The 12,999-nt window shown below is 38.8% G+C and overlaps 1 protein-coding gene across 1 annotated transcript in view; it reads left to right on the forward strand.

Moving 5' to 3' along the window:
• The window catches only part of LOC107655487 (collagen alpha-6(VI) chain-like), a 32,459-nt gene extending 25,119 nt beyond the window's left edge, over positions 1–7,340 (forward strand). The window contains exons 27-37 of the mRNA XM_016442978.1: positions 1,086–1,121; positions 1,231–1,267; positions 1,465–1,476; positions 1,584–2,080; positions 2,660–2,735; positions 3,680–4,318; positions 4,674–4,764; positions 5,137–5,321; positions 5,511–5,681; positions 6,589–6,627; positions 6,973–7,340. Of these exons, the coding sequence (XP_016298464.1) occupies positions 1,086–1,121; positions 1,231–1,267; positions 1,465–1,476; positions 1,584–2,080; positions 2,660–2,735; positions 3,680–4,318; positions 4,674–4,764; positions 5,137–5,321; positions 5,511–5,681; positions 6,589–6,627; positions 6,973–7,169 (1,980 nt within the window). The 3' untranslated portion in view covers positions 7,170–7,340. The remainder of the gene's footprint in view (positions 1–1,085; positions 1,122–1,230; positions 1,268–1,464; positions 1,477–1,583; positions 2,081–2,659; positions 2,736–3,679; positions 4,319–4,673; positions 4,765–5,136; positions 5,322–5,510; positions 5,682–6,588; positions 6,628–6,972) is intronic.
• The last annotated feature ends 5,659 nt before the right edge of the window (positions 7,341–12,999 follow it).

Below are 12,999 nucleotides of genomic sequence, written 5' to 3' on the forward strand. Positions count from 1 at the left end.
ATTGAGGGGGCGAAACCTCTTCGACGTCCTCCACGTCAACCTCCTCGGAGGAAGACAGGAGAAGCGTCGAGCCGTCACCCTGGGAGGAAGTAGCCGCAGAACGGACTTCCGAACCCAGAGATCGGGCACTGGATCTGGTGGGTGAGGAAGGAGATAGGGACTCGCCCGTCTCCATTCCCTCCGCCAGATCCAACTGCGAACCCCACGAATGCAGCCGCCGCTCCGACTCGACGGAAGCGGGGCCAGCACCGCGAGGAACGCTGGCGAAGGCTCCCTCCTCAAAGAGAGCCCTCCGGGAGCGAAGCGTACGCAGTGGGAGGCGCTCGCAATGCGGGCAGCCGGCCCCCTCAAGAGGCGACTCTGCGTGCTTCGCTCCCAAGCAAATCATGCACAGGCTGTGTGTATCCCCACTCGTGATATAACGTGGGCAGGGAGGAACACACAACCTATAACGTGGCTTGCACTCGCCCTTTGCATGCTTTGTCTTAGCGTGAGCCTTAGACATAGCTGCTTATTAGACTTTTTCTCACAATAGACAGACAACAATAAATATGACTGACACACACAGACACACACTGTCATTCTGCTGAATGACAGAAAGCTGACGCTGGCCCCGCCGCACGTGCTTTTATAGCTTCCTGGTCATGACGTCATCCGCCGTGACGTCCCGTTCAGCTATTGGACTGATTTCACATGTGATTCAGAGCGTGGGTCGCAGAAGGTGTTCCCCTAGCGTTTTCGACGCAGCTCAAGTTCCTGAAGAGGAACTGAAGGGGCTGAGAGTTTTAATATAATTGAAAAAAAAAAAAGCTCATAAATATTTGATAAATATTGCCAAATATCATAAATTCCCCTCGCAATACTAACTAGTAATCAAAAATATATTACATAGATTTTCCTGAAAAAAAAAAAAAACACTTTCAAGGCTTCTGTCACGTTCACGTTCAAGTGTGACCCAAAAATGAAGGGGCCTAGAGGGTTAAGCAAATTTAAATAAGGTGTACTGAGATGCTTCTGTTCATATTTATTTGTTTGTTTGTTTATGTACTTATTTAATTATTTATTTAATTTAATTGTATTTTTAGGGTGAAAAAGGAGCTCCTGGAATCAGTCCAATGCCTGTAGGTTCATATTAAGATAAATGATCTTTAAATAGTATTAAATTACTCATCTGTTCCAAAAGTTTGATTGTTTTCCTTCTGTCCTTATTTTCTGCTTCTGAACGTCAAGGAATGTGACCTGGTCGAACACATACGCAAAAACTGTCGTAAGTTCAGAGCGCCTAATATCCAAAGAATGCCAAGCAGAATGACTGCTAGTGATTTTAGTCATTAGCATTATCTCATTCAATTATTTTATTTCTCTCTTCGTGATCTCTTATATGTGCCATTTAGCTTTCTGTATGTTAAACCTTGAAATCATTTGAAATGCATCTAAATTTTATCTTTCATTTTGTCTCCACAGCTTGCTGCTCCGGTATGCGTTGCCTTACACTTTAACATTTCAGTGCCTCATTTATTAGTAACTTTTTGCGAATTGTAAATTTTATTTATTTATTTTTTTCTTTTCCAAAATGCTTTCAGGTAATGGTACCCGGTGTCCAGTTTACCCCACAGACCTGGTGATAGCATTGGACATGTCTGCGGGTGTGACTCCTCAAGTGTTCGAGCGGATGAGTTCTGCGGCCCAATCTTTATTGGAAGACATTTCCATTGCTGAAACAAATTGTCCATGGGGAGCTCGAGTGTCTGTGATCTCCTACAGCAGTGAGTCCAGGAACCTGATCCGTTTCACAGACCACCTTAAGACGAAGAGCCTTCTGGAAGCTGTAAGAGCATTGGCTTTTGAGAGAACCACAAAAACCAGAGACATCGGACAAGCCATGAGCTTTGTGGCCCGGAACATCTTCAAACATGTCCGAAAGGGCAGGCTTATGAGGAAAGTGGCCGTGTTCTTCACAAACGGGCCGTCGAGGGATGAATCGAGCCTTGCAACAGCCATGTTGGAGTTCAAGGCTGCAGACATTGGCCTCGGAGTGATCGCCTTAAATCCTGCTGATGATGTGAGCCGAGCAATGCAGGTAGATAAGAAAACATCAGATTTGCAAATGCAAAAAATGCAAGTCACCTTCATTTATATTTATTTATATTACTCCACAGTAATAAACGGGAAAATAAGTGTTAATGTTGCAAAGTTCTTCAAATACAATTTAAGCTGTAAAGTAGCACAAAACAGACAATAGTGTCATTATTCAACTCAATTTCATCAAAATTTCAAATTTCATCAATTATAAAACAAGCTTAATTCAGCTAGAAACCAGCTCTACAAAAGTCAATAGTCTCGTTATTCAGCTCAAGTCAGATCAGTGTTGATTCAATTCACTTTAGATCATTTTAGTTCATTTATGAAAATTATTTGAATCATCATTAGTGACTGTGATGACAACGAATGAGTACTACACTCTTTTTGGTAGCTGAAAGCAGATGAGCTCTAATATTTAATAAACAAATATACAAGATGTAACAATTTGTGGAAAACTGTGGAACATTTTGCAGATTTCTGTGCCCTCAGATTTCCATGGAATTGGAATGTCATCATTCCCAAAGTTCTGCACATCCATTTGCATGTTGATAATTTCTACCTCAAATATCTGTCTCAGGTTGATGACACAGGAAGCTACATTATCGTTGATGGCAGAGGAGTGAATCGCATTAAACAGTGCATCATTTGTTTTGGTAAGCTCCAGTGCAGACATTCACATTTGATCCTTTTCATCTCTCTGAGCATCCAAACATTTAAAGGAATAAAATTGAAGACTCTCATCCAAAACCTACGTAGATAGCATTTTAAGTAGTCATAGACAAGGTTCTGATGCAAAGTGTAAGCCATTCCAAAATGTACGCAGCATTACGCTGCCTCTAAAAATACCTAATTTTATTCAGCTTCTAAGGGAACATTCATTCAAGGTCTAGAAATGCATTTTTTACAAGATGACTTATTTTAACTTGAGCTCTGTGTTTTAGAATATGGTGTCATGTGTGTCAAATTGCAAAAGATGCAAGATATGATTGTCATGGTCAAACATGTCTGTCTAGCCTATGTTTATGAAGAAAAACAATGAAAAAGCAGTCCAGGAAAATGCAGAAACGCATTCTGTGTGAATGGTCCCTAAGGCAGCAAGTAAATCCCATAATGCATTGCAACAAGTTCAGTAAAAATTTATGGTGGACGAAGTTAGAGAAATGTTGATTGTAAATTAAAAAAATGCATGTTGTGACCAATATTTATGTGCATTAATAATTTTGTTTATTAGAGCATTATGTTATGTCAGCAAGCCAACTTCTTAATGAGAAGTCAATCCCATAATGCAGCTATGATGGCAGACGAAGTTATAAAAATGTTGACTGTAAACAAAAAACAAAAACGTTTTGACCAATATTTATGTGATTTATTTTTATGCTTATTAGTGTGTTGTTATCTAAAGCAACGTCAGCATGCCAACTCCTTATGTCAATGAAGAGCTCTTTTTGTATGACACACAGAGTTGCTGCCTATCTAGAGTGTTCCGAATCAGTCACTGATGAGGTTCCATTTCTGTTAGGATGCGGCTTATGTAGGTAGGTTTTGGATCATGGATGTCTTTAATTACAAGCCAAGGGTTTTTATTCTCTCTTGCCAGATCGTTGTAACCCAGACCCAGTGTGCGGTGTAATCCGGCCTCCACCCCTGCAGATGGATTTGGACATGTCTGTGCTGCTGGATGGGTCTGATAACCTGAACACTCAACAGTATGTAAACACGAAGGAGCTCCTGCTGTCTCTGTTGGACCGGATCGGTGTGAGCAGCGAGCCGAGCAGAGCCGACGGAAAAACCAGAGTGTCCGTCTACCAGCAGAGCTCCGTTTACGGCTCATCTTACATCAGCGAGGAGTTCAGCTTCACTACATTTAAAGATCGCAATATCATGAAGAGGCATATTACTAACACAGTGAAGCAAGTGGGCGGGACATCCCATCCTGAGTTTGCTTTGGAGAGGCTGATTACTAACATTATCCTTAAAGCAGAAAGACCACGAAGCAAACGAATGGTCATGGCTGTTTTTGGTGAAGATTCGGAGCACAGCAAAGCTCAGCTTGATTATTTGTCTAGACTGTGTAAGTGTCAGAATGTTGTGATGTTTATCCTCATGGCGGGACAGAGATTCGACTGGACACAGATGGAGGAGCTCACCAGTTCTCCTCTGGAGCAGCACCTGGTGTTCCTGGATGACAGAGATTATGGCACACGCTTCGCTTACGCCTTCCTGCATATGCTCCACAGTAAGAAATATTCATGGTTGTGTTTTCATAAGGCCACTGCGAAAGATCCTGGTCTGGTCTAACCTGTCCTGTTATTGAAACTTGCAGACTTTTTCCTCTGAAAATTAACAGATGCTAACATAGTTTTTATTAATTTTTTATTGATTTTTATTTCAGTTTTAGTTTTTGTTATTTTTGTACTTCAGCAAAAATGATAAATGTAGCCTTCGAAAGTAGCGTAAAACAAGGTTTTTTTCTTTATTATTTTATTTCATTTCATTTAACATTTAAGTATTAACAATTGTATTTTTATGGCTTTATTTTTAATTTTAGTTAATGATAATAACCCTGCTGTGTATCTGCTGTTGTTTTGCAGGAGGAATCTTATCCCGGTCATCAATACAGACTCGTGATTGTCGTGGTTTTGTGGTGAGGCCTGTTGACTCTGGACCACAAACCACAGAGAGGTAATGTGATTTACTAACAGTCTTCCGACATAAAATCACAAAGGTTAGTGCATGGATTGTGTGTTTTCAAAACCATTTGGCTGTAGCAGGAGAAGCATTTTCTTTGCATGTTTTTGTGTGTACACTGTAGGTGGTGTGGCACAGTCGGTTAAGCTCTGGGTTTAATAATCCAAACGTTTTAGGGTCTAAAAATTTTACTGTTTTGAGTCTTTGTACTGTGCCAGAAATGGGAAACCTGGGCTTCATTAGCCATATTTTGTTTTTATTTGCACATTGAAATACAAACAGATGCTGCAATACTGAGCACTAATTAGCTGTACAGGACACATTCTGTGCTTTTTAATGATATGAATGTGTCTAACTGTGATTCAGAGATATTCTGCCCACTGAAGCGCCCACCGAAGAGCCCTTCAGAACAGAGGAACCTCTGGAGGAATATGAAGATTTTTATGATCAGCAAAACACAGAACCAATCATGGAACCCAGTGAATATGATGACACTGAACAATTTACAGAAGAGCATAAAAAGGACAAAACGGAGCCCTCAAAGACTAAAGGTGGTGAATCTAGATCTTACTGGCCAATTTAACCCTTGATTTAGCTTTTTTGGAGTTGCACATATCTCTGGCGTAGTTCTGTATCCTCACTCACATTAAAAATGCACAAGCTTTTCTGCTGTTTCTCTGACAGAGTTCAGTATTCAGTGCTGCAGGGAATTAATGGAGTGTACTGTTTGTTTCCAACAGCACGATGCTTCCTTGAGAAAGATTCAGGCGGTGCTTGTGGATCGTATATGTCCAGATGGTATTACAGCCAGCAGACTAAGAAATGCATGCACTTCTGGTACGGTGGTTGTGGCGGAAATGAAAACCGATTCTTGACAGAGGATGAGTGCTTTAGGGAATGTGTGTCTGCAGGTAAAATTACCAAACTTGCTTACTGATATTTAGGCTGTTCATAATCCATATTTTTTTATTGATGTAAATTCTGATCATTTACTTTTTTATTTAACCCTTGTTTTTAATTTTTTTTGGTCAACTTGTTTTCTTTGAATTAGTGCAGGTTTTGTCATAGACCTCATTGATCTGAGCTTATGCACCTCAGTTTTTGAGTGAACAAAAAGCATTATTTTTGGATTATTTTGGGAGTTTTTACTCAAAAACTGAGGTGCATAAGCTTAGATTAATGAGGCCTACAATCAATCAGTTTCAAAAAGAAACACAACCTGTGCTAATTGAAAGAAAATAAGTGGATAGAATAAATCCAATATTTGGTAATATAGCACAATGAGAGGAAAACTGGCCTTTTTGTAGGCTGGTCATTTTTGGCCAGGAATACCACAAGTATAACAGTGGGAAAAATAATCAAAATTGTATAAAAATTATTGACTTTTTTGGGAAGTTATACCCTGTGTGAGCTAAGTCACTAGGTTTTAGTGCAATGCGAAAACATTAAAGGCGTCATATGATGCGATTTTAATTTTTCCTTTCTCTTTGGAGTGTTACAAGCTCTTGGTGCATAAAGAAGATCTGTAAAGTTGCTAAGACATTTTTTTAGGAAAAGGAAAACCTCTCCAGGCCAAAATGACCGGAACATAACATGAGCGTTAATTAATTATTATTTTTAATATATTAATATTTAATACATGAATTAATATATTAAAGTTATAATGCATTATGCTTCATTTCCTCTTTTACATATAGGCATATAACCATTTATAATTAATTTACTTAGTACATATACTATTTGAATGGATATAATGGATGGTTTATGTAGGCCATTTACCTGTATAGTGTTCTGAGATTCTTCAAATTTCTCCCACAGAATCTGAAAATCTTCAACAGGATGATTGCAGTTTCAAGGGTAAAAGACACATTTACTTGACGGATATGCCGTAGACTCCCACTGTTTTTATTTAAAGCTAATTATAATTCCTACAACCTAACCCAAACCATAAAATATTTTAAATTTTTAGAATTAAATCAGGTTCATCGCTTTTTTTTTTAAACGGAGATACATATGAGGAGCATTCCTGATTCACTAAAACAATCATGTAAATCAAGTATAAAATTATTGCTGACCTCAATATGCATGGGGAAATATGCAAGTATCAAAAGTGTGACTATTTTAAATGGCTTCAAACTGATCAGCCTGATCTTCACTGCGTGTTGCTTAAAACCTTTATTTCTATTTTCTTTCTGCTTATAGATGTTTGCCAGCTCAAACTCGATGCAGGAACTTGCTCAAACTTTTCAATGAAATGGTTTTTCGAAGTCCGCAGTGGTGAATGTGTCCAGTTCTGGTACGGAGGCTGTGACGGGAACAGCAACAGGTTCAACACTCAGGAGGACTGTGAGATTCGCTGTCTCAGGGCCAAAAAATATCTCCAAACATCTAAACTGTGATACAGTCATGGTGAGAATTGTTGGCACCCTTGGTAAATGTGAACAAAGAAACATGTGGGAAAAAATCGGCATTAATCCCTTTGATCTAAGGGAATTTAAAGAAGGGAATAAGAATTTAAAATGGAGGGAAAATCTCATTATGAAATAAATGTCTTTCTCTAATACACATTGACCACAATTAATCATACCCTTTTATCCAATACTTTTTGCGACCTCGTTTTCCCAAGATAACAGCTCAGTTCACCCCACTCATTTTCTATAGGGTTCAGGTCAGGCAACTGGGTTGGCCAGGGCAGAACCTTCGTTTTGTGCTCAGTGACCCATTTTTTGTTTTGATTTTGATGTTTGTTTTTGGATCTTAGTCCTATTGGAAGATCTAACTATGGCCCATTAAAAGATTTCTAACAGAGGCAGTCAGGTTTAGATTTTTTTATCTGTTGGTATTTGATAGAATCCATGATATCATGAATCTGAACAAGATGTCCAGGAGCTCCGGCAGAAAAATAGGCCCACAACATTAAAGATGCAGCAGTATATTTCATTGTACACATAGGGTACTTTTTCACCCCTGTGTGCACCAAACCCATCTTGAGTGTTTGCTGCTAAAATGCTCATTTTTTAATTTCATCTGACCATAGAACCCAGTCCCGTTTGAAGACCCAGTAGTGTCTGGCAAGTGAATATGCTGGAGTTTGTTCTCGGGTGAGAGCATTTACGTTTCCTGTTTTTTTCTTGAAACCCTCCCAAACAACATGCGGTGCTATAGGTGATGTTTGATACATTTTTAAGGCTTTTTTCTGTAGCTATTTTCTGTAGCTCTCCAGCTGTGATCCTTGGCCACTCAAAATATCCTCCTCAGCTTGCATTAAGACAATCTAGACACGTCCTCTTTCATAATTTTATATTTTTATATAACTTTAATGCTGTATCAGAGCACTGCCTTTGTACTTTTGACTGAATTGTTTATCAACTTTTATGATGGGTGTTGTTTATTGATTATTATTCAATAAATAATATTTTATTTACCATCTTGGAACGGTCTGTGTGTTGTCATTCATGGTCAAAAATCAACGAGTTTTCCAAGATGCCACAACATTGCACAGCATCTGGTTGTAAAATTCGCCAACATTTAAATTCACAAAGAAATGGGATAATCTTTGACAGTTAAAAATGTGTTGGTTTGTGTGTTAATATGTATTAACTCAATATTACAGGTTTTATAAACTCTGGTAACTTTTTAATGTCGTGTTTGCTAATGGCTTCATCTTGTATTGTGTTAGTTCAGCAAAATCATCTGTTGAAGTTTATTGCAGATATAGATATTCATGCATGCCTATAACTACAGTTGCATTGCAGATGCACAGTCAACTTGCTCTCCAGTGTTCACAGACCGGTGTTTTGAGTGTTCCAATATGGCAGACGGATTATGTATAGTGGCCCATAGAAAGAGCCTCTAATAAGGCATCTACCTATACACATATATGATTTTTACTTTCAACAACACCTTGTATTGCATTGACCAGCGTTATGCTGGAAAATCCCTTAACAGTTGAAAGGATACTACGAAAAAGATTTGGCTTTCCTCAGTGGACATTTAAACTAATGTTTTATTGTGAATATGAGACTGACCTGAAAAATGAATGCTGTATCTGATGCAGGTAATCGGGAAAAGACGTGAATGGCGCAATCTAATAATATAAAATATGGTCATACAATACAAATGCCAGCAATTCCACTTTGGAAGTTTGTAATGCCTATAGACCTTCATTTGATATAAGAAGTGAAGAAACAGGTTTGTGACCCAATAAAAATAAGAATCAATCAATATATTGACCAGAAATGTTATGATATATGACACAAATATTTACAGATAGTTCAAAGGATCCAGGATCTAAGAAAACAGGAGTAGCAGCAGTTATACCACAACATGAAATAGTGATTAAAAAAGACTCCCAGATTTTTTTATCTGTATTTCCAGCAGAGTTGGTAGCTACACACTCTACGACACGCCACACTCCAGTTCAGTTGGTGGCAGTAATGCACTAATAAGCTATTCTGCCAACAGCCAATAAACAATAAAAGAAGAAGATGATGCAGGTAATCACAGTCGCTCAGTCCATTTCTCTCTGGTAATATATGGTCTATTCATAATAATTTTTGTAATACCAAGCAAGGTTAAATAAATTCATACTAAAATGCTTCACAAATTTTATCCTTATAAGTTATTTGTATCCAAGTTTATGGGTATTCAACCAGAATGCTCTTTTTTTTTGGATCTGAAAATGAATCGGTGCTTCATCAGTTCTTTAGATGTCCCTTCACAGTATCATTTTGGACTGAGATTTCAAATTTAGATTTTTACATCCTTTAATAACCTCATTGATATTACAGAAGAAATGGTCCTGTTTCTGTTTTGTAACACTTGCTCTGCTCTTTTAAATAATACTGTAAAAATCTTCTGCTTGCTAGGAAAAGTCATATTCACAAGTCTTAAGTTACAGCTTCTAAACCAGATTTTATTGTATTTTACTCTGAATTAAAAAGTGTATCTGATTCCCTGTGTAAATTAAAAAGAAGCAAAAAAGCAGTTAAAACATATCAGATTTTAAATAAGATTGAGCCATTATAGAGATTCGATGTTTAGATTATTTTTCCCCTGTCCCCCCACTTGAGTCAAAACGAAATGTAAAACACATTTTTTTCTTTATTTTTATTATTATTTTTTAAAATGTATTTTATTGTATTTTATTCATTTTAACTTACCTCACCATAAGGTACTGTAGTTAAGTTAAATCTCTGAATTATAAACTGGTGTTTTAATGTGATATTACTGGTTTAGTTTATCATATATACATATTATTTGTAGTTTATTTGATAGGGACAGTGTACCAAATCCTTCTCTGATAAGAATCAGAAAATGTTTTTCATCACATTATAATCAGATATATTTTTCCACCTGTAGTCACTAATGGCCAACAAACTCTCTGTTTAGTCTGTTTTTAGGAAGGCTACAACTTTGGCGTTCAACATATTGTTTCAGAAATGCAAACAATTAAATACTGAAATTTAAACTTAATTTGGTTGGTTTTATGTTGTTAAAGTTAGCTTTATGAAAATAAATATGACTGTTTGTAAAAGGAAATTATTAAATTAGTTTTTTAATTGTTATTTATTTCACATGGGTTTGAATCAGATTTGGGCAGATGGTCATTTTACACCCAGATGGTGCATCTTACCCACTGACTCGACTGGGGTCAACTTACCCCTAACCGGGGGCAAACTGAGCCATGAGAACCCTTTTTTTATAAGAAGCCATGTTTTTTAGAACACTTTGTCATAGATACATTCTGATTATTTAAAATGATAGGAATACTTTCATTAGGATAGGTTAGGATAGGATAGGATAGATACTTTCTTTGTATTTCTGTGTCATTTTCCCTTGAGGACCACATAAGTAAAAAATGGCTAATCTTAGCCCACTCTCCCCTATAAGTATTAGACATTTATTTTAATATTTTACAGCATTAATCTATATTATATACAAATAAACAACTAATTTAGAACATTTATATTATTTTTAAACTATTTACAGGCCTACTATTAATATGGTTTTAATAAAATATGATGTGTTGTAGATTACTAGTACCAAGACAAGTGATTATAATGGGAAATATTCTTAATTACAAGAATTAAAGTGTGACAAACTGCTAAATATTCTATATGATGATTTACCTGCTGGCTTGCTGGATCTTTGAATTCATGTTTGCAATGTTGAACTGCCTTTAGCAGCCTCCCTTCGCTCTTTCTCTCTGTCTCTGTCTTCTTTTTTGTGAAGGCACAACTGCGAATTTTGTGTTATGTTAGATCTGATCGGGTATAATAATTTGATCAGACATTCTAATTATAAGAACGAGGACATTTTGTTGTAATCACTTTTAATCACTTTACCGACAGAAATACAAAAACAAACTACCAAATTATTAATTCAGCGAATCATCCACTGACTGTAATGTGGATTGTAATGCATCTACCTGTTAATGAACGACCTTCGGGAACTGTGGTCTCCACTCCAGATAGCGGCACACCGATTGTGAGTGATGCTGCGGAGCGGGCGGGAAAACACGGAGCGGATTACCGGAATCAGCAGATCTTTAGCGGAGCAGGAACAGACAAACTACCAAATTACTAATTCAGCGAATCATCCACTGACTGTAATGTGGATTGTAATGCATCTACCTGTTAATGAACGACCTTCGGGAACTGTGGTCTCCACTCCAGATAGCAGCACACCGATTGTGAGTGATGCTTCGGAGCGGGCGGGAAAACACGGAGCGGATTAGCGGAATCAGCGGATCTTTAGCGGAGCGGTAACCGAACGCTTTGAGCTGGGGTGAGGGTGGGGGGGGGTGAGAGGGGCACCTCATCTGATCGGGTATAATAATTTGATCAGACATTCTAATTTTAAGAACGTGGATATTTTGTTGTAATCACTTTTAATCACTTTACCGACAGAAATACAAAAACAAACTACCAAATTATTAATTCAGCGAATCATCCACTGACTGTAATGTGGATTGTAATGCATCTACCTGTTAATGAACGACCTTCGGGAACTGTGGTCTCCACTCCAGATAGCAGCACACCGATTGTGAGTGATGCTTCGGAGCGGGCGGGAAAACACGGAGCGGATTAGCGGAATCAGCGGATCTTTAGCAGAGCGGTAACTGAACGCTTTGAGCTGGGGTGAGGGTGGGGGATTGGTGAGAGGGGCACCTCAGCTGATGAGGGGAAAGGGGCAGTGGCTCTAGCCACCAGGCCACCCCCCTGTGCACGGCCCTCATCAGCAGGTTCCCAAACGGGTGCAAAACATCTATATCTGTGTGCAAACACACACAGGCCCATCCAACTCCCTAAAAACGATAGGAAGAAATATTATTTTTTATTTATAACTGAAATCTTGATGTTCCCTTTCAAGGGAACTTCTAACTGCGTCCTCTAGGGGTCGCTATGGGGAATGCCTCGTCGTGGCCCGTGTCTGAAGCATACATTGAAAAAACACCAACTCGTTGGCCGGCGATGGACCTATGATGTTTTGGTTGGTTCTATGACTTCATAGCAACCACTTTACTGATGGTCCAAACTAGAGGCTTCTCTGGAATCGCCTCTGGAACGGGGTTCCGGCGCATATATATGTGTATATATATATGTATTTAATATGCTGGTGGTTATGTGTGTATAATCCTTCTGTGAGATTTCTTTGCAGCGTTTTCCGGGACCTGTGTGTTTCTGTCCTTTTTAAGGTAGGTCCTCTGTGAGCAACCCTTTGCTGGATTCAGAAACCAGGTGCTTGACTTGCAGTGTTACCTCACTCGTCGATATTGTGTCCAGCTGGTATGATAGCCCTGGTTCCGGCTTCATGCTTCCTGGACCATGCGGCCAGGTCAGAGGCTTCTGCGGGAGCCTTCTTGATCATCAGGCCCCCGGCACGACACTGCAAAAAATTCCTGGATGTCCGGGCTCCAGGATATCCCCTCTTGCTGAGGCATCGAGCGGGAAGTATAGGTGGCATTTGCGAGAACCTTCTTGTGTAATGCTGTCTCAGGCAGTGCTCCCTCTGTTTTTTTTCCCAGAGCACCTGGAACCAGCAGCATCAGGTGAGCATAGGCCCTTCACTAGTTTTTTGGCTAGCTTGCAGTACGCTTACCCTCTGATTTCTAACGATCATGCTGTGCGAGGCCCCTCTCTCGTTGAGAGCTGGGTCTGTGCTCCCTCAGCTAAGTAAATTATTGCTAGCTGTTCCAGCATCGGAACATGTGGTAGGTCGAGCTCC

Source organism: Sinocyclocheilus anshuiensis, unplaced genomic scaffold (assembly GCF_001515605.1).
Source record: "Sinocyclocheilus anshuiensis isolate Anshui unplaced genomic scaffold, SAMN03320099.WGS_v1.1 scaffold1463, whole genome shotgun sequence".
NCBI classification, from domain to species: domain Eukaryota; kingdom Metazoa; phylum Chordata; class Actinopteri; order Cypriniformes; family Cyprinidae; genus Sinocyclocheilus; species Sinocyclocheilus anshuiensis.